Source organism: Hippocampus zosterae, chromosome 10 (assembly GCF_025434085.1).
Source record: "Hippocampus zosterae strain Florida chromosome 10, ASM2543408v3, whole genome shotgun sequence".
NCBI classification, from domain to species: domain Eukaryota; kingdom Metazoa; phylum Chordata; class Actinopteri; order Syngnathiformes; family Syngnathidae; genus Hippocampus; species Hippocampus zosterae.
This window is the reverse complement of record NC_067460.1, coordinates 17,772,675-17,798,306: the sequence shown is the minus strand read 5'-3', so window position 1 is coordinate 17,798,306 and position 25,632 is coordinate 17,772,675. Positions and strand designations below refer to the sequence as shown.

The following is a 25,632-nucleotide window of genomic DNA, read 5'->3' as shown; positions in this document are numbered from 1 at the left end:
TTTATCAGGCAATTTTATTAGAAGGCCATAGCACCCGGCCCTGCATGTTTATCCGTCATTTATAATTGATCTCTGTGAACATTTGTTTAAAAGACCACAGTACTAAAGGAACACATTTGGCTTTCTTGTTGAGTCAAGCACCGCTTAATAGAAGTGAAAACATTTTTGAAAAACATTTGAGCATCCCAGCTGTGAGGCAGGATATGTTGTGAAAAGTTGAAAGCAGACTTTCAAACTGGCGACGTGGCAAGGTGTAATTATTTGGAACTATGTATCTATTTTGATGCGCCTGGAGGAGAGGAGGTGGTTGATGCAGGTGGTGCAGATGATGATTGAAGTGAATGAGAGCGAGCAGGATTCCACCTGTGCGTGTTTTGCATTGGAAAGACTTCATGACTCATTTCTCTGCAAGATGACTAGAATGGTTGCACTTAGATGTCAGACACATATAGGAATGTCGTGACTGCGACACAAAAATCATCGCACCCCCAACTGATTCATGTTGCACAGCCGAGCTCAACTGGGAGCCCCCTCCCATCCAATTCCTTCTAGACTCGAGCTTCACTTCATCCATTTAGCCATGCAAGTACTTGACGATGCCACCTTAGATCAGTGGCTGTGTGCTGAAGAATGAAACTGCCAGCCTTGTGAACAGTCCCTGGCTCCCCATGCTGACATGAGGACTCCATCATAGACCATTAAGGCCGTAGCTAGAGACGAAGGTGGGTGAGATAGGAAATAAAAGATGAAGATGACAGAACGGGAGAGAATGAAATGAAGGAACCACTGCCTCACAGCCCTTTTGTCAACCATGACAGCTTGTCTTTTTTTTTAACTCAAGTGACATTGTGAAAAAAGTATAACCCTGCATTTTCTATACCAAAGAAAGAGCAGTGGCGCTAGGGGTTGCCTTACTGGTGGTCAAATGCTGAAATGTGCATGAGCAAACAATGCAAAAAAAAAAAAGTTTCTTACCTTGTCTCTATGTGTCCTTTCCAGATGTGTTTTGTGAAACTGGACCCTCAGAAAACAGATTGTCGAGATGACGAAAGCATCAAGGTGAGCAAAAATTTTTTTTCTCCTATTCCCCCTTGGAAAAAAAACAAACAAACGTATTAATACCACATGCTAGATCTACATAACGTGTATCCATGCTTTCCATATAAGGTCATTACAATGGCCGATTTGTTTATATACGGTAATGTGAAGGTTTGATAACTGGTCCCAGTGGCCGTAGCGAGCAATCAGTGTTCAAGATCAGATCAGAAAAGATCAGAAAAACCTTTATTAGTCTCGCAATAGAGAAATTCCCAATTCACAGCAGCAATGTTATGAAAGGAAGAAGTAGAACAACAAAATATAGGAGCTGCTGGAAAGGCAGCCACTCGCGCGGCACCATTTTGAAGTCAAAATAACAAAAATAACACAACACAACACATAGGACACAGACAGTCGTGCAATCTTCACCACTTTTCTGCATACACTTTGTTGTCTGAAGCAGTTATAGATGAAAGAGGAGAGGATCAAAGTGTCCTTTCAGCAGTGGATCAGAGACGTCATGCTGAAAATGTGCACACATCTGCTCCAAGCTAAGTTTTGAAAGCAAACACGAAGCTGTAGCGTCCATTGACGAAAAGAGATTAGTTCACTTCTCATGTCCCACGTAATCCGCTTCAAACTCCAAGCCGCGACTCCCAGTTCCAAATCCGCATCGGCGCTCCGCGCCAACGCTCCTTTCTTCTCATCGTCGGCTCCTCAAGCCTTACATCCATCCAGCCGCAGACCGTTCAACAGCACCGATCCCTCCGCTGAACAAAGCGGGGCTGTGAAAAATGCTTCCCATTACAGGCGCAAGACACAAGCGCCCTTGGACTGTTCTATCAAGATGCGCTGGTAATGCTGAGAAGCAATTTTGTATGCTCTTCTCCACAGAAACTGGCACTGGTGTCTCCAGACCTGCCAAAGCTTGTTGAATTACTAACTGCTCAACGGCCCAAAGAAAATGAGATCCTCTTCTTCAATGGCCTTGAAGGATCCGACACTTGCCAAACACATCCAACAGCTCCTTCTCAGGTGACTCTGGGTGTTTTCGTGGCCTTACAAGTGTTTGAGATTGTTGATAAGAAAGAACCGAAGCATGAAACATTGCATATTTCCATCGTGACGTACAGTGTCATGCGCTGTGGCGTTCATCATACCTTCTGGTTTTTAAAAATAGGTTCAACGTTTTTTTTTCCCCCCAGACAAAGGGTTTTTTTTTCTAGTAAGGAAAAAAAATCTCTTACCTTGCTGACAATTTCAGCTGTCACTTCAGCCTTTGTCAGAGCTGTCACTGCTTCCTGGTGTGACATGTCTAAAGCACGGCTTTGATCAAGTCTGGGAGCCTTATTTTGAAGGTTCCCCGACCAGATCAGCAGGAAGCAGTGACAGGTCTGATGAAGGTAAAGTGGCAGCTGGCACTGTCAGCGAGGTAGGAGATTTTTACCGCAAAGAAAAATAACCATTTGTGTGAAGAAAAAAAAAGTCAAACTATGTGATATATTGTTGTTTATTTTTTATTTTTTATTCTGGTCCTCAACAGCAGCAGAGAAGAATGGGGGTGTGCCTTCTTCAGCGATCAGGACAAAAGCGCTTCATCCAACCAAGCAGCATTATCTTTGAGATCAACAGGTTCCTTGCAGGTTTCCAGTGGGGACAAGAAGGACAGCTTCATCAAGGGCAAATCAGACAACGGGTTGATGATGACACCAATCGTTCAGTTTCATCCATAGAGGAAGACTTCCTGACGGCTTCAGAACACATGGGAGATGACAGTGAAGATGACGGTTTTAGAAATGGTAAATTCTGGCTGAATACGTAATTTCAAATATGTTCTCTGCTTTCATTCTTTTCAACACCATTACTGTGTTTTTCACCTTCCATCCATCCATTTACTTTACCACTGGTCCACATCAAGGGTAACTGGAGCCAAAACTAGGTAACTTTTGGTTAGAGGCAGGCTACAACCTGGACTGGTCCATTTGATCGCGCATAGAGACAGCTATTCATATTCAGATATATGAATGTGCATTATTCCACAGTTAAGATCTGAACCCAGAACCATTGCGCTGTGAGACAGACGTGCTACCGAATATCCCTCTCTGCTTGTGTGGATTTGTTTTATTTTTTCGATCATATTGGCCACTTATTTAAATAAAATAACTTCCTTCTGAACAAGACAACTTATGATAGGTAAGATAGGGAAGAAATATTTCGATTAACCGTATTCTTCTATCGTGTCATCGGACATATTCCAAAATCAGGCCATTTTTCACTTGAAACCCTGGCTTCATGTTAATAAGAACATTTCAGAATATCACATTTCGAAACTTATATTGTACATCATATTTAAAAATTACATATTACACAATGTTTCTGTCTGTGTGTGCTAGGTCTCGAAAAATAAATCTGTTGACAGTTACAATTTGTAAACTAATTGTGATACACTGACCAGACTTTTTTACCGTTCTACACCACTGAAGACTCCCAACTAGAATAAGAGATATTGAACATATTGTTGAAGTCCAACCTCACTTAATCTAATGTGTTATTGGACATCTGCTGGCCTTTCACGATTCTACCACTCTTTCTTTCTCTCAACAGAGGCAGAAGTTGGTGAACAGACAGAGAGCTTGGTAGAGGTTGCGCAGAAACATAATGCTGGTGTCACGGGTCAGAGGGGACAGCTGGCTCATCATCAGAGAAGGGAGGGTGCAGATTTGAAAACAGAAGCACATCAGCGGGTCAGCCGGCACACAAAGGAATCAGCTGGTTACTACGCCACCAATCTGGCAGAGTCAGTCCTGCAAGATGCCTTCATACGACTTTCTCAAGATGAAACCTCGTTTATCTCTGAGGCTGCAGTCAGTGTGTCACATTCTCAGTGTCACCCCAACACAGCACTTTCACCAAGAAAACAGCCTTCCCAACTGCAGACCTGCTCCTTTGAACTCCCCAAAATTGTCATAGTTCAAAGCCCAGACAGTGCAGATGGAACTGCGGAGTGGCCAGAGACTCAGGTGACAAATGTGTCCGTTCAGGATATTACCAACAAAGATATTGAGATGCCAGAAAAGAAAGCCCAGATTCCTCACCATAATGGAGGACCTCCATCTAAACCTGTAGAGGTGGCTTTGGCCTGTGCTGCCAATGTTATTGGCACCATAACATCCCCACAGCTAGCGAGACATCTCACCCAGGATTGTACTTCAGAAGAAGACACAGAAGCGGAGCTCGAGAAACCGGAGGAGAAAAGCGACTACTCCTTCTCCTCAGCCATCTGTAGTATGGCTCAGGTTGCTGGTGCTGTTGCAGCATTGGAGCTTACGGACGCATCAGGGGAGGGTGACAATAATGACAGAGATTTAAGTGCAGTCTACACAACATCACAGGGTTTAATATCTGCTGCCCAAACATCTGCAGCCTTCACACTACATTGTAGTGTTGCAGAAGGTACCAGTGTGGACGCATTCCGTGCAAACATTGCTGAAGTCTTTCATAGGGAAGCAGCCGGGGTGCTGACAGATCCACATGGTTACCGGAGTGTTGCTGACCTCTTGGAGTCCACACATAACAAGATAGTTGATGGCATTACTTGCCCAAAAAAATCGTATACTGAAGAAAGTGAGGTGAGTGAATTAATCAATGAGATGGCCGACAGTCTTTTTAAGCACGCTTTAGAAAAAGCCAAAAGGAAAAAAGAATTGGAGGGGACTGGGAAAGATGCACCACACCTCCAGGCTCTTCTGCAAGACAGTGTAAACAATTTGCTGTTTGAGATTCTTTGCCAGGCACAAAAAAAGATTAGTCACATTTCAAGATGTGATAATGGGACATTTGAGACACAGGACCTTGGTACTTGTTCCAAGCAGTGTGTTCCCCCAAAGGGAAATGACTCATTAAGTCAGTTACAGGGTTTAGCAGGTTTCAGGCAATCCACTAACACTGACAAACACAGTGGAATGCGTCAAAGCACAGATAATCTTACCATGGTTCCTGGAATTAGTACAAATGCGTTTGAAGAAAGCGATGTAAATACATCTCTCTTTACGACATCCAGCAAAGAGCAACCACAGCACGCATGCTGTGCACAAAGTCAGTTGAAGTCTGCCCTACATACGAAAGACTGGTCTGGCCACCATGATACAACTGCTGTCAGAGTCCCTGTGAGTGACATCCCAGTTCATGGCACAGAAAGGCGAGGCCGATTTGCAACAGCAAATGACAGCAGACAGTCTTCTCTCACCCCACAGTCTTCACTCAACTCTTGCAGTTCACTTTTGTCTTGGAGAATGGACTCAGAGAGCAGGACACCCATTACTTGCTATGCTGATGATTTGGCTGCTACAGTGGTGTCTATGGCCACCGAACTAGCTGCTATATATCTTGAAAATTCAACCGGGAAGCAACCCTGGTTCTGTGCCCTCAAAGGGACATCTGCGGAGGGCCCAGAGGCTTTCTTTATCCCTGCTTGCCGAACAGTATTCAGAAGGAAAGAGAGTCAGAGCAACAATGTCTCCTCAAAGAAACATCGAGCACCACGCCTCAGTGAGATAAAAAAGAAAACAGAGGAGCAGCCAGAGTTGATGGAGCGCCTGGTGAACCGCGTGGTTGATGAGTCGGTCAACCTTGATGAATCGCAGGACCCATTTGCCCTATTTGCCTCGGAAGTCACAGCCAGGATCATGAACTGCCCTGAGCTAAATGTGGTGGACACATCCAAAACAAGCCAGCCACGTAGCAGGTTGCAGTGTGAGAGGTGGAGCCGTGGGAAGGCCTCGAGTTATGAAAGCATTCCAGAGGAAGATGCAGACCCCTCGGGTACACCAAATACCCTCGGCCCCGGTAGTCGATTAGGCCAGAACCTGAGTCGCGGTAGCTCTATTTCCAAGCAGTCAAGTTGTGAGAGTATCACGGATGAATTTTCACGGTTCATGGTCAACCAGATGGAGACTGAGGGCAGAGGCTTTGACCTTCTTCTGGACTACTACGCAGGGAAAAATGCCAGCAGCATCCTGGCGGCAGCTGTGCAACAGGCTGCATCCAAGAAAAATGGTCACCTTAATGTCAGGACCACATCCTGCCTGTCCAAACAATCCAGCACTGAGAGCATCACAGAGGAGTTCTACAGGTTTATGCTCCGGGACATGGACAAGGAAAACAAAGAGCACGGCATTGCCAAGACTAAAGAGTGGAGCAATAGCTTGTTCCCGCCATCCCCCCGGAGTCCCTTTTGCATACGACAGTCATCAGTCCCAGACAGGCGTTCCTCAGATTCAAGACTGACCGTTAACTCACCCATTAAAGCCAATTCATTTGATGGGTTTGCCCAAAATGTTCATGGAGATACCCTGACTATCTACCCCCGCAACTCAGTGGCAGCAACAGGACTGTGTAAATCAGACTCATGTCTCTATCAAAGAGGTAAGACTGACCAGATCACTGACATGCTGATCCACGATACCTGGTCCAGTTCTATAGAGTCATTGATGCGGAAGAACAAGATCATTGCTGATCCAGAGGACAGTATCGACCTGGAGGGTGCAGCAGACCCCCAGCCACACATAGAGCAATTTGCTAACCGCTTGGCAGCTGATATTGTAGATATTGGCAAATCATCTGCTGGAGATCAGCGAGAGGTTCCTGGAAGCACAAATGGGCCACAATCACAAATGCACATACCTGTTGGTGAGAGAAGGAGGGGATTCAAACAATCCCATTTAAACTGTAGTTGGGGTAGATCGGGTCAAGAACAAACAGGGTTTATACCAGGGCCAGGTGACAGCAGTACACCCAGTTTAAGAGCCCCCAGGGATGTGCCAGTGATCCACATTGAGGGGGATACCCAAGAAAGGAGAGATGGACATCCAGAACGACCACCAGAGGTGCCAGGTACCAAGTGTACAGAGAGGATTAAAGCCAATGGGAAAAGGTACTGAGATTAAACCTTGAGTGTTTAAAAAAAACTGTGACATTATAAAAGAATAAGAAATGTACATGAATTGCGGCGCGAGTGGCTTGTTTGACGGCGTCAATTTCAGATCTGTGCAAATATCCCTGGAGGTCGGCCTGGTGAAATTTTTAAATTGGACTTTGAAAAATCCTGCTCGCATGCGAGCGAACCTTGTGAGGATATGCAGTGCAGAAAATGGATGAATGGATGGATTTTTGCAAAATTTATGACACCCAGAGCTCTAGCGAGGAGACTGACCTTTCAGCCAAGTGTAGTTGTATGTTTATATGTGACGTAGGTACAACGAGGATGTGTATGCATTGTGTGAAGGAAGGCGGGCCCCCTTGGGCGATACACCCAGAAGTGTATATGTGTATTAAATGAACTGTTCAGCAGTACGGTCAACGAAGCTAATCTCAGCAATCTATCGGTGCCTTTGTTGTTGGTTTGCTCCCCTCGTCTCTCTCACACCTTCTCGCATGGCAACAAATGAAGGGCAATAGACAATTTCAGCCCAAAAGAGACTAGCGTAGCTCTGGGATTCAGCTGGTCCATGACATGGAGGATTTATTATTTACAACACCAACAGGCGCAATAACTGACCCAGATTCTCCCTTTGGCTAATACGTGGTGTAGGATCCTGGTGAAAGTACATTTAAAACTAGTAGGGACTAGAAGCGGGTGTATGCTCGTGTCTGCCACATCCAAATCTGTACTTTCTGATTCAATAGATAACGTTTTCAACTATAACTTAATGTCAGAGTTTGTCAATTGCTTTGGGTATCACATACTCTAGTTAATGTGCTTTTCAGTGCATTCCATTTAGCAATTTTACCCAATCGGATTTTATTTATTGGACAATGACTTGTTTTGTTTCGGAAAAGTAGCATGACTCAATTCCATTTGAAAGTCATTCGTAACTGTCAACGCAAATAACAAACCAGGCTTTAGAGTGCGAGTCTGAGCTCTAGTAATAAGGCAATGTAACTCCTTTCATCTTTTGAAAGGCAAGGACAGTTCGGGGAAAAAAAATTTTGTATTCCCAAATGGCTTCCCTAAGAGTTAATGGGGCACAGACAGATGTTTTAACTGCATTTTAATGTTTTGCAGTTAATGAAGGATGTCACTGTACTTTGTCCATCTCAGGATCAAATGAACCTGAAAAGAGATGCTAATGAATATATTTAGGAGCAGAAAACAAAACTCTGTCCTGTTCTGTGCTAAAATGTTGGGCCAACAATACTTTTTTGGAACATTATGACTAGAGTGCACTGGTTTATAAACTGCATGGATGAATGGATGGATACATTACGCACACTTTGCTTTCCCCTGTGGTGTACACACATAAGCCCGACAATGGCAATAATATGACAAGTTGATTGATTTCTAGAATAAATCAATAGTTAGCAAGCTAAACTGAAGCTAAAGCTAAACTCCCAAGAGCAGAGAGAAGGGGAGTCTACTTTGAGATATTACAAGCATTTTTTTGTTACCAACCCTATTATAATTTCAATTTGAACAAACAATTTTCTGGACTTCTGGATTTCAAAATTTGTTATACATCAATTTGTTGTTTATATGTTATGATGTGATAAGGTGCTTAAACAATTATACAGTTTCACAGTCATAACGGCTTCCTGTGAGAAACCACAAACATGAATTTATCACGCCTGACCTAAGTACACTACATGAGAACCTAATTATCCTGGGATTGGGGAATATTGTAAATAAACTGCATTAGTGGTTAAAACTGAGGGGGAAAAAAGTCAGGCCTATTGTGTGAACTTTACATAAACTCGGACAGATGCAGAATGCAATTACCAATTTCCACAAAAGCTTATAGAGCTATTGCGTATAGGCCAAATCCCATATTTTAGTGAGGATACAGAAATTTGATTTCACAATCACCTTCGATGAATCAGGAAATAACTGGTCGCTATTATCAATTGAGCTTGGCAAATGTTACCCCTAGTTTATCTCTGAAACCTCACTTTGGTCATTACCGCATTGCTAAACATAACACTAACTAACAGTGGCTTTTGCACTGTGTATACAGAGGGCATTGGTTGATATATTTTGAGGTTTTAATGGTATGCTAATCCTTAAATTAATGTGATGAATAATGAACGTGGGTGGAGAGATGCTCCTGTTTGTTTGACAAGACATGCAATCTGTGTTAGTCTCTGTCTCTAAGGTACGAGCGGCATCAAGACAATAAACGTTTATTTCTCTCCTGTATTCTCAAGGTTGACAGTCCTCAATCATTTGATTATGACTTCATTTGATCAGTTTGTTAAAAAGCACTGAATATACCGGCATACACTTGGAGGCATGGACTTGGTTGATACGTTGAATATGCTGACGAATGAGCTACCTTATTGTGTACTACACACTGAGAATACCTCAGGACACTAAGGCACTTTAATCCGTGATCAATTTTGCTTTTCCAGCAGTGAAAGGGACAGGTCAGGTGTGGTTGTGGCGAAAGTAGTGAAGCGGGACAAGCGTTCAATGAGCGCCAGCAGTGAAGAGAGCATGGGAAGCTGGTCCCACATAAACACGGAGGATGAGCCCCCCGAAGAGACCAGTAGTTTTATCCAGCTGAGTGAGGGGTCAGTAATTGCTGTTTCCCGATAAATGCGAATAAGGCTGCTGCTCCTCCCACTGTCACCTCACTGTCATTGGCCCATTGCTGCTGACTCCTGTGCTCCCTTGTGCAAATTCTAAATTTACTCCCTTGCTTTATGCTGCTGCTGCTGATTTCATGCCACCTTGCTAGGACAGCGAGCTCCACAAAGTCCATGTACAAGGTGTGACCCACCTTCAACAGTGTTCAGCTTTCGTGATTGGAGAACATGTGACTTCTCAAACCTATCGCCTCTTTCCTGATGGCCAATCACTGATTGTTCTTGGCCTTCTGTGTTCCATGAGAAAAAGTTCTCTTGACGTTGACTTAATTGTGAAGCATGAGGTCATACCACACGCTGCTCTGTTCAACTTCTCCATCAGCAGTTTTAATTTAACACGTCATCCCCAAACCATGTGACGCGATGGCATGGTTACCAGCCCAGCTCGTCCATCAATTCAACTCCAACTATCTCCAAATCTCATTTTCAGACAGGCTTGCCATGATTCCACTACCACCAGCTCTCCAACCATCAGTGTTAGAATCTGCTGCAACTGCTGTATGCATGGAAATCTCCCCCTAACTGGCAGTATGACCAGCTGCGTATTGTCCTCAGTGATTAGGCAGATGCGTGAAACTAAGATATAAATATTGTCCTTAACAATGATTTACAGGAATGCGACCAGCAGCGACTCAAGCGTAGGCATGGCCGATCTCGAGATCTTCTCTGATGTGCAATCTCAAAGCACAGAAATAAGGTAACTGTCACTTTTCCAAGACATCATAAATTGATACATATAGAAGGCGCATGGGATTATAAGGCGCACTGTCGGCTTTTGAGAAAACTGGAAGACTTCTTCAACTAAGACGACTTTGTTTAGGCTGGTTCATTTTGTGTTCACAGTGCCGGGTCAGAGAAAGGTGACCGCTCAGCAACCAAAGACTGCTATTTTGGTAAGTGTGAACCTGATGCTGAAAACATCTTATACAGTATACGCTTTATTGCTCAAAAATGGCAGTGACTGGAGGCTAGATTACAGCTAGAATAAGATAAAACAAGGTCAGATAAGAATACCTTTGTCTCATAGTGGAGAAATTCCCAATTTACAGCAGCAAAATTATGAAAGGGAGAAAGTAGAACATAGAAACAAACATAAATATAAATATAAGCATATTGAAAATGGGTGAGTGAGGGTGAGTCCAGGTTTTCAGGACCATCTATTCAATAGCCTGACAGCAGTCGGCAGGAACGAGGGGCGGTACCTCTCCTTGTTGCAGTGTGGGTGTATCAGTCTCTGGCTGAAGGAGCTACCCAGTGCTGCCAGGGTGGCCTAGAGAGGGTGGGAGGGTCTGTCCATCATTGCTGTTAGCTTAGCTAGCATTCTCCTGTTGCCCACCTCCTCCAGAGTGTCGAGGGCACAGCCCAGGATATAGCTGGCCCTCCTGATAAGTTGGTCCAGTCTCTCTCTGTCCTGGGCTGAGATGCTGCCTGACCATCAGACTATGCCATAATGAATAGTTGAAGCCACCACAGTCATAGAAGGTCTTAAGGAGTGACCCCTGAACTCCAAAAGACCTCTGTTTTCTGAGCAGGAAGAACCGGCCGGCTCTGCCCCTTCGTGATCAGACCGTCAATGTTGTTAGACCAGTCTAGTTTATTGTTGAGAAGAACACCCAGGTACTTGTAGGAGGTCACCCTCTCTATGTCCATACCGTGGATGTTCATCGGTGCAGGTGAGCACTGTTTCCTGCAGAAATCCACAACCAGCTCCTTAGTTTCCCTATAGTTGATCTGGAGGTGGTTCTGCAGGCACTAGTCCACAAAGTCCTCGGTCAGTCCCCTGTACTCCCGATCGTCAGTCCGTAATGAGGCCGACAATTACGGAGTCATCAGAGAAATTCTGAAGGTGGCAGGTTGGAGTGACTAAGCTGAAATCCGAGGTGTAGAGAGTGAACAGGATAGATAGTGTTTGCTTTCTGGGATTAAACCCTCCAATCCAATCCATAGACTGTGTATTGCCTTTACCTCATTTTGTAACTCTGAAACCTACTGTAAATATGATAAATAAATCATAGTGTGTATCGTGAGGGTCCTACGAGGGAGTTGTGATGACTAATTTATGACTGACATTTCAGAGAGCAGCTCAGCCAGGAAAGCAGGCGGGGGTGGCTGTCATGTTCGGGAGCTCCTTGTGATAAACTGCGACCTGGAAGCGGACTGCCTGGACTCGGAAGTGACTTTGGCTCTGGAGTGGATTGCTGCTTCCGAGCTGGGCCTTCAAGAGCTCTACTTCAAGAAGTCCAAAGAAAAAAGGGTCGCCAAGGTGCTTGTCTGCTCAAGGAAGCGTTTGTTAGCATAAATTTGACTTTGGTGCATCTGTTCTCTCAGTTTCAGAAGGTGGTCCATCTGATGTCCCAGAAGTCATGGAAGATCGCGGACTTGTTCGATGCTGTGGTTCGGTTCTGTAAACTTCATGAGGAGAGTGAGGACATGTCTCTGTCTAGCCTGTTTGACTGGCTCTTAGAGATCCCGTGAAGCGGATTTCTTTCGACGGACTGCATAAAAGTTTGCATGCTCACTCCCTCACACTGACACTTGTCTTCACACCAAGTGTGTTTGTGTCCAAAGCTGAGAGCACAAAGTGATCAGCCAACTTCACGAATGCTCTTTCCTTCACTGCTGTCACACTCCGTCTGTGGAGGTTTTGTTTTCTGTCTGTCACTTCTCACATACACCCCAAAGGAACACGGGTTGGACATTCCTATTTTGAGTGAACAAGCCATTAAGAGATTATAGTTAGTTAGCAGGTTTTAACTGCTCTGGTGTATATTGATAGACACGGTAATCAAGAGTATATTTAGAGATTCTCACAACCAAATAATGGGTTGCTTCATTTATTTATTGGAAAAAGTACTAATACATAGTGCACTTTCCCTGCTTTTCATACCTTCCTTGCTGGTTTGAAAGACATGGCTGTTTACATTAGCACACGTTACACATTCCTTTAAATCAAAGTCAATGCCTATTTGTTTTTCATTCGCCAATAAAAATGTCGTCGTTGTGATCTTAAAACTCATTCAGTACCAGCCAATTCTGGACCAAGTCTGAAAAGACGTTTAAAAACGTCTTTGGGAGTGAATGAGTTAACGGCTTGTCTTGGGATCTCGTAAGCGTTACTTGAGAACAGATCTTAGATTGTTGTCTTGTATATAGTGACCATTTGGACCTGCAGCAACCTCGGGCGAGTGGACTCTTTAGCATTTATGGTCAGGACGAGCACGTAAGGTTCGTAATGTTGAATTTGTAAGTGAACTGTGTGTTTATTTCACTATTGTGGTCCTCTTGTGTTAACAGAAGCACACAATTCAGCTGTAAAGTGTCACAAGTGAATATTTATTTCTTGACATTAATAAAGATTCCTGTGATGTGGAGTAAATCGATGACCTGTAACACCGCCTTCTCTATTGATCTGGTCAGCGACACGACAAAAGACTCATCAGAGACAAAATTAAATGACAATGCATTAATTTCCAGTTTTACAGTCTTCATCATGTTTTCCCCCCTCATCCATCAGAATTTTGTCGCAGTGGAAACACAACAAACAAATAATACTTGTGAAGGTAGAATTTTCAATGCTCACTGAGTCTCACAGTCTTTAAATTCCAGGTCTTATTAGGCACAATGAGGGCTTGACCTCCCAAGTTTTTTGTGTGGTCATATGTTTGCAGAAATATTTGGTTGAACTCCAAACTGCAAGACCTTAAGCTCATTTGACCTTTGAGTTAGCACGAGGAAGCTGAGATTGTCAGTGTGAAATGCTAACTCACTTTACAAACCGTAACAGCAAAGCAGCCAAAATTAAATTTATCTAAATATATATGCTCAAATATACCCAGATTCTAATGAGCACATTCCAGTGGTAAGACTTTTAATGTGCATTCCAAAATGGAGAGATACCAAATGTAGCAGCAATCGGTAACACTGCAAATTTGAGGATGCGATTGTCCTCTCTAGACGACACAAAAACTTCAAATCATCTTTATGGTCTCCCTGAGCGCACACATAAGTCTGTGCGCCGCCTGTAAAAGCTAAATCTTGGAGGAACTAGCTTAGGCTCCGTTGGCACGGTAGGGTGGAAACAACAAGATGACCTTGAGCTCAAGAGGAATGGAGGGTGGGGTCGGGGTGGTATCCATCCCTCTTTGCCTGATGCTAATACAAATGTCAAAAGAACAAGCCGAGGATTGACATCAAGAATTGCATCCGGATGATCACAAGACTGAAGATGAGTGGCAACCACTTTCATTAACATTTCAATGTCATGCAGACGCTGTCAACATTGCATGTCATTGAGCCGCTCATCCTCAAATGAAGCTGTCAACACGGCACCATGCATGCGCAATTGGGAGCGGGAGTGACATGATGACGTCTACTGGCTTCCCAGGAAGGGTCAACACCAGATTCGGCACGTGTTATCCTTGCTGCCTGCAGTCGAACACAAACACGAGCAGGTGGCTGCACAGCTGGGACATTTGCAATTAACAATTGGTGACAGGCTAGCAAGGACCGCTTGTTTTCTCGCTCGAGGCAACAGTCGTTATCGGCCTTGCGCATGCTTGCCAAATGTAGGACATTTGTGGGGCCGCTGTACCTGTGATAATGGTGTCACCTTCGTAGTTGAAGGCGCAGGAAAAGATCTCGTCCGTGTGGCCCTCTAGGACCTGAAGGCAGACTCCGGACTGGACATCCCACAAGCGCGCTGTCTTGTCTGAGCTGGCAGTAAGAACCCTGCTGCCCTGCGGACTGAAGCAGATCTAACGAGACGGGTCTATACTGTAGTTATTGAGCCGCTCAGTGGATACTGAAAAAAAGATTCAAGTGGAAGTATTCAAATGACAAAAGGAGGTGAACAGTAATGAACACTTTCATGAGCCCATGAGAGGAATTTTACTTTAAATCAAATGTGTCAAATTCAAGGCCTGGGGGCCAGATCTGGCCCGCAGGGTCATTTGATGTGGCCCGCGAAATTAAATCGTGTTGCTAAATCTGTACCGAAATGTTAAATTGTCACCTGTAATAAATAACGTTGAGATTTTGCAATCACTTTGTGAGCCAATTTACCGTCGCTTGAACAATAACTCAACAAACTATTTTAATCGAGTTGACTTATTTCAAAACGAGTAATCTATGAATTTGTTGTGTGTTGTTCACTCACTGTCATAACGGCCCTCTGAGGGAAGCTGTAACTCCAAATTGGCCCGTGACTAAAATCAGTTCGACACCCCTGTTTTAAATACTTAAGAAGGATGAGGAAAGCAATGGCACCACTTATTAAAAGAGAGCATTTTGAAAATCACGCTTGAAGACAATTTTGTTCGAACACGGGCGGATTGTTCTCTGAATGACTTTTTTCTTACACAGAGGGGACAAGACAGAAGAGGTGATTAAATAGCGCCACTTTGTGAAAATAAAGTGTGGTTTTATGAGGGACAAACAGAGCACCGAGAAGCAAACCCACACAGGAAATGGAAACTGTCAAGAATGCGCCTAAGAAGGCCAGAGGGAGAAGACGGGAATAAATGCAAAAAAAAAAAAAAAAAATCAGTAATATAGCCTTAAAAAACACTTGGTTGACATCAATTCTCATAAAGGAGAAAACAAAAAAAAATTCGATAAAAGGGCAGGTGCACAGACAGACAAAGGAGACGATGTCAAATAAATACTAGGAAAATGTCACAGTTAAAAAGCATGGGTGGGGGGGGGGGGGGAAAGGTGTCCTGTTACAGAGAGATAAGAGTCATAATCCTCTGGATTGATCCCCCAGCAGTCTATTTATAGCTGGCGGATAAACAGAGGGACCTTCTTGTGTACACAACACATGCGCGATTGTACACAAGACCACTTCTGTGCGTTCATTCACGCGCAACACTACAAAGGCATTTGACCTTTCCTTTACGCTTGATTACGTGACGGGAAAGAGACAAATCGAAGAGTATGACCTCAAGTCTTTCCTGCAGAAGCAGCACAACGGACTATTGAAAAAAACAAAAACAACACTCGTTAATTATACCGACTTGCTTAACAACTCGACTTGGACACATGAGCATCCAACGGCCTGAAACCAGGCCTCTTGTCATCCCATTTGAATATCAGCGCGTTTACAAATAAAGGTCTTTTTTTCGAGCACAGTCCAGGAGAGCTGCAGCCAAAGATTCAGGCCAAACGTCACACAATTGCAAGAGCTGTAATCCTGGTCAGAATTACTCTTAGCGTCCCAAACAGAAGCGGTGAATAATGCAATATTTAGTGTGTGATTGTCCATATTTTATGAGGCCTTATGTAATATTTCTAGTTCGAGCCAGACGTGCATTATTCATTTTGTCGATATCATCTCCCCTATCCAAAAAAGTCTGTTGTTTGTTCTAAATTGGAAAAACAGAAACTCAAAGAAAGCAAACAGCTCCTGCGTAGGTATGGGTAAGATCAAATTTACCATCATTATCACTGCCTGTCATGCGAGGAGCAGTGGGGTTAGTGTGACATATGAAGACTCCCTTGATCTCACACTACTTCAATGATTCCCAAACTTTGTGCCGCGGCACACTAATGTGAGAGATCAAGTGCGCGCCATGGGAAATTAACTCGTTTCACTCAATTTCATTTCAACTTTTTTCCATTCTTCCCACAGAACAATCGATTTGTCTTCAAGAAAACAGGCCAAGGTTTCTCCACAGCGTTTAGTTTTGACTGAGCGCCTCCTTGTGGCAACTATTGTAATTTCAGTTGTTGTTTTTTTAAAGCAAAACCAACAATAAGCATACAACAGAAAGAAGAAAAAAAATTCTCCTGACACCCTGTCAACAGTGTTGTGCATGCACGACTCTCACCTTTGAGATCTCTCCCTCATGGCCTTCTAGTGTTGTCAGACACTCGTGTGTGCTTGCACTGAACACTCTGGCTGTGCCTAAAAATAAATAAATAAATACATAAAAAAATATATATGTATAAAATAAAAAAAGAAACAAGGATCGTCCGGCACCAGTCTGCATGCGATGAGACTGGTAAAGTAAACACAAAAAAAGTCCATGTTTTCCAGTCCCCAATTCTTTTATTGATGATCGGTGAAGTTTTGTGTCCTTCTACACTCTGTTGAAACAGCACTTTGGCTTCAGCTTTACAAATGGCCCGTGTGAGGCCATTGTGTTGTGAAACTGATGTAACCACCTCGACGTGTATGTCATAATAAAGTTAATTACATCACCAAGTGACACCACCATTTATTTTTCCTGTAATGGAAAAAAAGGAATTGATTTGAGGTGCATTGTTTATTAATTGATGAACCTGGCAATTATTTGCGACACTGCGTTTATCAGAGGAGAAACCACTAGTAATCACATTTTTACATTTTACATGACATGTAGGAAGAACTGAAGGCATTTGCGTTGGAAAAATATAATGATGACAACAGAAATGTCTCACCATCAGCAGAGGCTGTCGCAATGAGTTGACCCCGTAAATCAAAACACACATCCAGCACCTCCTCTTTGTGTCCAACGAGTGTGGCAACACAATTGCCATTGCTTGCATCCCAAACCTAAAAAAAAAGAGACTTGCAGTGCAAATACAGTATATATTCACTACATAGTGTTAAACCGTCAAATGAAGACATAAGTAGAGCTCGAATGGTAAGGTGAGGCACCTTTGCATTACCGTAAATATAATTTTAAGTATAATGCACATTGTATTATACGCATCCCCCAAAATTACCTTCCAAAGGCCAATTTTCCTTGGTACTCAGGTATTATGCACTCCTCCGATTTGCTGGTATCCATGCTCACAAATATTAATATTATAGGCATCGTAATTTGATAGATTGGAACTTATATTTTTTTGAGGAAAGGGATGTTCTCGTAACTTCCTAACAGTTTTGGCGGTCAATAGTCAAGCTGTCAACTTTCATCAGAGTTACCACCACTTCCTGGAGCGAGACAAAGCCCGGTCTACACCGAAGAAGAGAAGAATATTTACCAAGTGGCGAGAGCTTTGTGAAATGGTGAAAAAGACTTGATTTGGAAAATACTACCTGCCATCTGGGAACTCGGGTAGATATGTTCATTTTTTATTTAAAGCCAATTTTGAGGGCATCATGATTCTAGCGTGAGCAGCGAAAATTATGTTATTAGACATTACATATCAGATTGATCATGCATGCGTCCTGTCTAACGCAGTTGTTTGGGACAGTCTCCGTGGGTCAGAAAAACAAAATTCTGTGATTCTCAGATTTGCTATTCAATTTTCGTTTCGTCACTTTTTGTTGGTACTCCTTTCCATGGTCAGTAAATAACATAATATTCATTTTCTCACCTTGCCGGTTTTATCCATGGAGCCTGTGACTATAAGTGAGCAATCCCAGTTAAACTGCACATTGCTGATCTCAGCCTGGTGGCCCATCAACGTGGAGACACGCCTTCGATTACAAGAGGAAACGGTCACGGGACAGAGGTATGGCGGCGGGCTCTTGCATACGATGGTGCGTTACAGTGTCGTAACAAGGAAGGATGTCTGACCTTCCTGAAGCAACATCCCAAATAATAACGGTGTGGTCAAATGAGCCAGTTACAAGCTGACTGCCAACTGAGTTAAAGCACAAGGAGAGGACCTCTGCGGTATGACCCTTGAATGAAATCAAACACAGAGTTTTAGTCATACAGTAGATATGTTAAAGACCCAAAGGTTGATTATTTCACTTGTTATGAATCTCAAACAACTGCTTAAAAGATTGATTTCCGCTACTACGTTCACGTTCCAACAGTTGCCCTCAGAAAAGGATTTTGTGCTTTATTAAAATTGAATAACAACACATCCTTAGTGGATCCGTGAGGTTGAGAGGGTCTGCTTGCGCGGGTATCAGGGTTCAATTTAACAATGACCAGGAGAGTTGCAATGATGTAATAAATGCCTCGAAGGACAGCAAGAGGAAAAAGAAAAGGTGACTCACAGCGAGAGTGGCCACCTCCCACCCAGTCGCCACATCCCATAGCTTGGCAGTGGCATCCATGCTGCCTGTGGCCACAAGTGTGCTCCGAGGGTTGAATGACAGACACACCTACACAAAACACATTTTTTTTCACATTTCAGTTGGGGGGAAAAAAAATACGTAGTGAGACTCTCTTATCTTGGACTTAATATAACACAACATGAGTTCGATCTGATCAAAGTGTGCCAGCATCAGTTGAGGTGTAAACAGTGTGGGATACCTACATTTGGTCTTATTAAATGTATTTCCAAGTAAGATTTATACAATATTTGGGACATCGTCTCTGCATATCAATCAATCAATCAATTATACTTTCATAATCCCTTGTGAGGGTTCCCTCGAGGAAATTAGCTTTGCAGCACAACACAGCACCACAGCAGCAAAGTATAACGTGCAAGTTAATTTAACTCATTCAGTACCAGCCAATTCTAGACCAAGTCTGAAAAGACGTTTAAAAACGTCTTTGGGAGTGAATGAGTTAAGAGAGAGTAAAACCTACTCAAAGAATAAAAAATGTATATGAAATGCAATCAAATATAATGCTAAAAAATACAATCAAAGAAGTGATACACACACCCGGCAGACATCTGCATGAGAGAATAGTGTCAGAGGTCCATGAAAAATGGCAGAAATGCTAAAGTGCGACAGTGCAGTAGCTTCTCCACCCCCCCCCCCCACCCCACCCTCAATCAAACGATTACTGCTCACATTTTGTATTTAGACCAGAACGTAATACTGTACTTACTATTTCAGCCATATGGCCTCGAAACGTATAGAAGCATTTACCCGTCTCAGCACACCACAGCTTGCAGGTCTTATCAAAAGAACCGGTGGCAATCTTGTCTCTAAATGGCATCGACACAATAGCACTTCAATGTGGAAAGCCATTTGAAAAAATGATAATAATGCTTGCTCTCAACTATAATAGCTTTGTACCCAAAGGGGTTGTTGAATGCGATGGCATACACCACATTTCGGTGACCCTCCAGTGAGTGCAGCTCAGTGCCTGAGGCGGTGTCCCAAATACGACACGTTCTGTCATAGCTCCCAGTTAGAAACCTGCAGAGTGAACGAAGATGATGAGAGCAACAAACGCGGGAGCTTTTCATGAGGCGGCAGAAGTTTCAAGCACATCACCTTGACCCTGATTTGTCAAATGCAACATTTGTCAGAGGCAGTATGTGTGCCTTCAGCTCCTGTAAAAACGACATAAAAAGGGCATATGATAACTGTCGTGACTTTTCTTCAGTCACAAAGTTACATGTGGAATATGCATATCATATTGATGCAAATTTAAGACATGAACAGGAATTTCGCCTAACTTCAATCAAAGAGGTTCACTGCCTGTCTGTCTCTGCTCTTTCTTGGAAAAGCACTCCATATGTGTGAATCTCTCGGGCAATTAATTTAAATCTGGGTTCTGGCTGGGCCATGCACTTAAATTATCATGTGATGCCAAGGTTTTTTCTTTAGATTTGGATGGGCAGAAGGGCGGGAGGGAACTGGGGCAGGGGAACCGACAGACATATAGGCAATCGCTCAGATGGGCTAACCTTGGAAAAGGCGAAACTGTTGTTGTCCTCTTGGTTCTGTTTCTGTTGGAGTCGAATGATAAGCTTTTTGACTTGCTCAGCTCGAGATTCTGTGATCAAAGGTTCTGATTGCATGATCTCTTTCAATAACTCATCTGGGTTGGTTCTGCATTTAAAAAAAACAAGAATATCACCTTGATTAGAAAAATGTAAAACACATTTATCCATCTAATATGAAAGCAAAACTGACAATACTGCTTTGAAAATTTGTGATTTTTTCCGTCTAATTGAGTGCACTGCAGTCTGACCACTATACTGTCCTGTATATGCGAGGTCATAAAAAAATGAAGTATTGTGTGCAATTTTTTTCATGTCATGCTAATTTATTGAAACAGGCAGCATATATTCTTGAAATTAAAAAAAAATATATTGGTTTTGTCGCACAATTCAGAGTCGTTTTTTTCCTTTTTTTCTGCGTTTGCTCTAGTTTAAAATTACATCAGTAACAGTCTTTTATGACAAAAGTACCTGCAGCGTACTACATAACAAATCAATATACAGAAAGTATGCATAATGGATACCGCATATGTAATGAACAAAGCACGTACTCCAATGTCAAATCCAAAAGGTCGATCGATTTAGTCCTCAGAAGCCCTGCTTTGTCATACTCCAGGATGATACCTAATGGGGGCAAAAGTCGTTCGGCTGAATGCAAATAAAAACGACAGCTTCTCTTCTCTTACAGACGCATTTTCCGTGAAAAGAACCATAAATCACGTTCATGATTTGTGTTACCTGGTGGGTAATATCTGAGAAGAAACCTTTTGAGTCTCATTTTGCGCAAGCAAGCCTACGTCCCGTCAACAAACCGTTGTTACGGCAACAACTGGCAAGTGGCCATGGCGCATGCGCAGTCGGAACTCAGAGCAAAGGGAGTGGGGGATCACGCCTGATGTCAGGAAAAAAAAACTTTTTGTGGTTTGCAGCGATTCATTTTATATATAAATAATATTTCATTTCACAACATCATCGTTTTCAATATCATAAAAATATTACTAAAACGTTATGTTTTTTGCCTTCATTCCAGAGCAGAGTCTGCACAAATGGCATTCTGTTTCCCAACAGGTGAAAGTCTAAACTCATAAAGCGTGCCATGTGAAACGACCCAACTCATTAGATTAGATTATTCCAGCTCGTGGTGGTGACTAACTGAAGTGTCATTATTTTAAGGCACGTATCGGCTTCTGAGGACCAAATCAATCATGCCACATTAGGAACCCCCCACCGGGAAGGAAACCACAGAGGATTCTATTGAGGAGAAACCATGGGCTGCTGGGTCAAGCTGAAGTCCTCAAATTGGGCTTTCCCTACTGCAGTCTTGTCACTCTATGGTTTTTTTGCCAACTGCAGAATCGCAGAGCCTTTCCTGGCGCCGTACTTAATTGGCCCTTATAAGAACATCTCCGAAGAAGTGGTAAACTGATCTCACTCAACAGCATTGCGTGTTAGTATACTGAACTACACCAGCACTCATGTTCCTGGTTTGTGCATTGTTTTCTTTTAGGTGACCAACTACCTATTTCCAATATGGACATATTCCTACCTGGCCTTCCTTTTCCCTGTTTTCCTGCTGACTGACTTTCTGCGACATAAGCCGCTCATTGTGATCCAGGCGCTTTTTCTGGTTTCCAACTATGTCCTGCTCTGCTTTGCCCCAGGACTACTTGCCATGGTCTTCCTTGAGGTTTGCACAACGTGTCATCAAAAAATATTTGACAGAACATGATTGGAAACGTCGTCCCTTACTCAGAGATTCCGCAACCGGGCAGGCAACCCAGAATAATTTGCCCAGAGCTGAAGGGGCCTGGAGAGATAGCTGACATTAGTCCATGAATGCAACCTCTGTGGATTACAGCTCTCACCGGTTTCATTTCAGCCATTTAATAGCAGCTCTTTCTTTTACAGATTCATTATGCTGTCGTGACTGCTACAGAGGTGGCATACTTTTCCTACATATACAGCACGATTCCCCATGAAAATTACCAGCGAGCCACCGGTTACCTTCGCAGCGCCATGCTTTTTGGGTACACGTCTGGTGCCGGCCTGGGCCAAGTTCTCATCTCATTGGCAGGTGGTGTTTCAAATCCTACAACAGAGAACAACAAAAAAGCGTTCGATTCATCACTTTGATGCGTCTTTTCAGCATGCAAAACGACTGTTATATTCACCGCAAAGAGAATCAGGAGAGAAACTAATGAATTATTTGATCATTTGCATCAGGCAGTCTGAAAATATGAATTCTAATCTACAGGGTTGAACTACTTCTACCTCAATGCCATCACTCTGGGCGTTGTAAGCGTGGCTTTTCTCATCTCCTTCTGGTTGCCAATGCCTCAGGGGAGCATGTTCTTCAAAGGGAGAAAGACAGCATCTTTGGGTCGACAGTCCCAGCAGGTGGTGCCTGGGAAAACGGACAGACCCGATGAAACGGCATTGGATGAGGAGGGCGCTAGCTCGGGGAAACAGAAGATGGAGTGTGATGACGACGCTGGCTGGTGCAGCAGGAAAAATGTGTTCAGTGCAGGTCATTTACTTTGGCAAAGCTTCAGGGAGTCCTACTCGTCAAGGCATTTTCTTCCGCTCTTTATGCATCTATACTTACCTTACGTGCATGCACGTGCCATTTGCCACTTTTCACATTGATGGAACATGTTTTACAGTGACTTGGGACTAATTATCATTAATAATCATAATTTCTTGTCTTCATGATCCACATGCAGGCATTTGATCTATTGGTCTTTGTGGTGGGCTCTGGCCACAGCTGGATATACACAAATAGTTAATTACATCCAACTCATGTGGAACCATATTGAGCCATCTGCCTCGTCATCCGTTTACAATGGTGGAGTAGAATCTGCATGCTCTCTCGTTGGTAAGACTTTTTCTTCTTTGTAATGTGTGTGTGTGTGTAGTTTTTTCAATCAAACCACATGTTGCCACAGCATCATTAGCTTGCAATGTAGACAGTTGATTGGGTTAACTGTATAAAAATAGCGTGGACATTTTTTGGTGTGACTATCCTGAGATAAATCAGTTCAAAACTTTTTTCCACCATGAATGTGGCCTATAAACTCGTATCTTCCTTCTCAGGTATACATTCAAAAATCCTGTGCTGTCAGATTTAATTACGGAAATGACAAGAAAGGCCCGGTAGAACATCTGAACTTTATTTGGGGTTGATCAGGGCAATTTAAATGGTTCCATGTGTGTCCTGACTTTCATCGAATGTGAGTTTGAATGTCACACATTTGGATGGGTATGAGATGGCCATCGCCGCTAATCTTAAATGGTTTCATAGCAGCAGGATGACAGGACTGGGTGAGGAATTAGGACAGCGGTGTGTAGTGAAGGTCTGTCTTTGGCACCAAAATATAAGGTGTGGTCAACAACGTGTTAACAAGAACTCAGGACATTTCAGTAGTTTGCGTATCATAAATCAGAACACTTGTAGCAATATTGCCGTCTCTTCGACAAGAAACAGGCCTCGGGCTAATTACAACAACATTCGCATACAACAACATCAGCATAATGGTGAATTGTATTTTGAAACATTCTGTTGAATTTGTTTCAATGCCAGTCGATCAAAATATCTCTCGACAAGAAAAATGTCTGCGGCACAAATTAGGTTGGGGACCGCTCTACTGAAAACAGATCAATGAAGCCTTTGACGAATGAACTTCGACTCGACTTTGATTACATATGCGTCGACTATGAAAATCATTCGTTCTACACAGTGGTGTGCAATAAGGGCACACATTTAACATACTGTACATATTTATACAGTGTACCATATTATTCACATCTCCCTTTTTTCCCCTTTTTTGTGGGGCAGGTGCCGCAGCAGCCTTCTCTGTGGGTTACATCAAGGTGAACTGGTCCGTGTGGGGAGAGCTGGCTTTAGGGTCGTTTTCAGCCATTGGGGCAGGCGCTGTGTTCTTGACAGGACTCACCAGCAATATCTGGGCTTGCTATGCAGGCTACGCCCTATTTAAATCATGCTACATGCTGCTCATCACCATCACAACGTACGTTCACTGTAGTCACAAGGCAGCTTTCTTGAAAACAATTAGATGAAACATAACGGATTCAGATTTGTGCAATTCAGATTTCAGATTGCCGCCAATCTCTCCATGGAGTGCTACGCCCTGACATTCGGGATCAACACATTTGTGGCCCTCTCCCTGCAGACCATTATGACACTTATTTTTGTTGATGGAGCTACATTAGGACTGGACATTGTGACGCAGGTATGGTTGGATACCTAACAAATTCCAGGCAAACTCATGCCTCTAAAATAACACACGTATGGCAACGCAGCAACATGTGGTACTGATGCAAACAGTGACACCTAGTGGCTAACATGCACAATTGCATACAGAGCCGAAGATGGAACTTTGTTCAGTGCTGTGAAAAAGATCTCTCTCCCTCTAGTTCATCATTTACGGGATCTACCATGCTCTCATCTCCGTGCTGTTTTTGATTCGAGGGACCTACACTGTTTGTACAAAGCGAAGCACTCCAGAACCACCAGATAACCTGCCAAAGGAGAGGAAGGACCCCGTGCAGGTGATCCATGATACGCCTTTCTGATCATGGTCAACCAGTTGTTAAATTGTAATAGTACTTGAATGAGTAGATAATCATACAATATAGCTTCATTTTGAATCAGTGTCCATTCCCCATGTTTACATGCTTACCAATTAAAGATGAAAATCGCCATGGTGGTCGACTGGTTAGCACGCCGGCCTCACAGTGCAGAAGTGCAGGGTTCGATTGCGGCCCCGGCCTTCCTGTGTGAAGTTTGCATGTTCTCCCTGCGCCTGCGTGGGTTTTCTCCGGGTACTCCGGTTTCCTCCCACATTCCAAAAACGAGCATGGCAGGTTAATTTGTGTGATTTGGATGGCAACCAGTGCATACTGCCCGAAGACAGCTGGGATAGGCCCAAGCGCGCCTGCGGCCCTTTGTAAGGATAAAGCAAATTTGATAATGGATGGATGTTATTTACCCATTCACACTATCTTTTGATTGATTTCCCTTTCTGATGTTTATATGGTACTGTTTGAGTTCCATCCATATCGCTCACACAATGTTTTTGCTTTGCTCCCGTAATAAAGACACATTTATCAAGAAATTATTTCACCATTGCAGAAATATCAACCTTCAGTCACTGTAGGTGTAGCGGTTCACTTGCCTGACTTGCATGCAGGTTGCAGGATTCGTTTCCCACTTTTTACTGAGGGGGTGAATGTGAGCATAATCACAATAATCCTGTCAGTGATCAGTGGTTGTCTCGCGACCAGTCAAGGGTGGAATTAGACTTTCGCCTGAAATCAGATCCATCTTACCATGCATTACAGAGGCACAGGGTTAAGGGAGCACGCTTC

General features: G+C 43.3%; 3 protein-coding genes across 9 annotated transcripts in view; 2 read left to right on the top strand and 1 right to left on the bottom strand.

Annotated features, from left to right (window-relative positions):
* sphkap (SPHK1 interactor, AKAP domain containing) overlaps positions 1-13,058 on the top strand; it is a 58,599-nt gene extending 45,541 nt beyond the window's left edge. For all 3 annotated transcript variants that reach the window (XM_052077890.1, XM_052077888.1, XM_052077889.1), the window contains exons 4-12: positions 1,000-1,059; positions 1,933-2,073; positions 2,582-2,837; positions 3,643-6,970; positions 9,442-9,603; positions 10,292-10,375; positions 10,522-10,571; positions 11,754-11,941; positions 12,007-13,058. In XM_052077890.1, coding sequence (XP_051933850.1) covers positions 1,000-1,059; positions 1,933-2,073; positions 2,582-2,837; positions 3,643-6,970; positions 9,442-9,603; positions 10,292-10,375; positions 10,522-10,571; positions 11,754-11,941; positions 12,007-12,153 — 4,416 coding nt within the window. In that variant the 3' untranslated portion in view covers positions 12,154-13,058. The remainder of the gene's footprint in view (positions 1-999; positions 1,060-1,932; positions 2,074-2,581; positions 2,838-3,642; positions 6,971-9,441; positions 9,604-10,291; positions 10,376-10,521; positions 10,572-11,753; positions 11,942-12,006) is intronic.
* daw1 (dynein assembly factor with WDR repeat domains 1) lies at positions 12,991-21,093 on the bottom strand. 3 transcript variants are annotated; one of them, XM_052077915.1, is made up of 13 exons: positions 20,983-21,093; positions 20,796-20,868; positions 20,209-20,353; positions 19,793-19,851; positions 19,592-19,714; positions 19,401-19,500; positions 18,617-18,724; positions 18,186-18,292; positions 17,983-18,085; positions 17,098-17,212; positions 16,506-16,582; positions 14,270-14,432; positions 12,991-14,103 (listed from the first exon to the last, which is right to left on the bottom strand). In XM_052077915.1, the coding sequence occupies exons 1-13, from the start codon at positions 21,020-21,022 to the stop codon at positions 14,069-14,071; spliced, it is 1,248 nt and encodes a 415-aa protein (XP_051933875.1). In that variant the 5' UTR covers positions 21,023-21,093; the 3' UTR covers positions 12,991-14,068. The 3 variants fall into 3 exon arrangements, with proteins under 3 accessions (XP_051933875.1, XP_051933876.1, XP_051933877.1); XM_052077916.1 differs by having other exon boundaries at positions 14,270-14,414; XM_052077917.1 differs by lacking the exons at positions 12,991-14,103; positions 14,270-14,432; positions 16,506-16,582 and adding an exon at positions 16,677-16,904.
* On the top strand, positions 17,565-24,964 carry slc19a3b (solute carrier family 19 member 3b). 3 transcript variants are annotated; one of them, XM_052077912.1, is made up of 10 exons: positions 17,565-17,720; positions 18,005-18,120; positions 21,418-21,661; positions 21,752-21,931; positions 22,153-22,318; positions 22,499-22,814; positions 22,968-23,119; positions 24,080-24,272; positions 24,353-24,494; positions 24,679-24,964. In XM_052077912.1, the coding sequence occupies exons 3-10, from the start codon at positions 21,512-21,514 to the stop codon at positions 24,835-24,837; spliced, it is 1,458 nt and encodes a 485-aa protein (XP_051933872.1). In that variant the 5' UTR covers positions 17,565-17,720; positions 18,005-18,120; positions 21,418-21,511; the 3' UTR covers positions 24,838-24,964. The 3 variants fall into 3 exon arrangements, with proteins under 3 accessions (XP_051933872.1, XP_051933874.1, XP_051933873.1); XM_052077914.1 differs by lacking the exon at positions 17,565-17,720 and having other exon boundaries at positions 17,990-18,120; XM_052077913.1 differs by lacking the exons at positions 17,565-17,720; positions 18,005-18,120 and having other exon boundaries at positions 20,697-21,661.
* Positions 24,965-25,632: the final 668 nt, after the last annotated feature.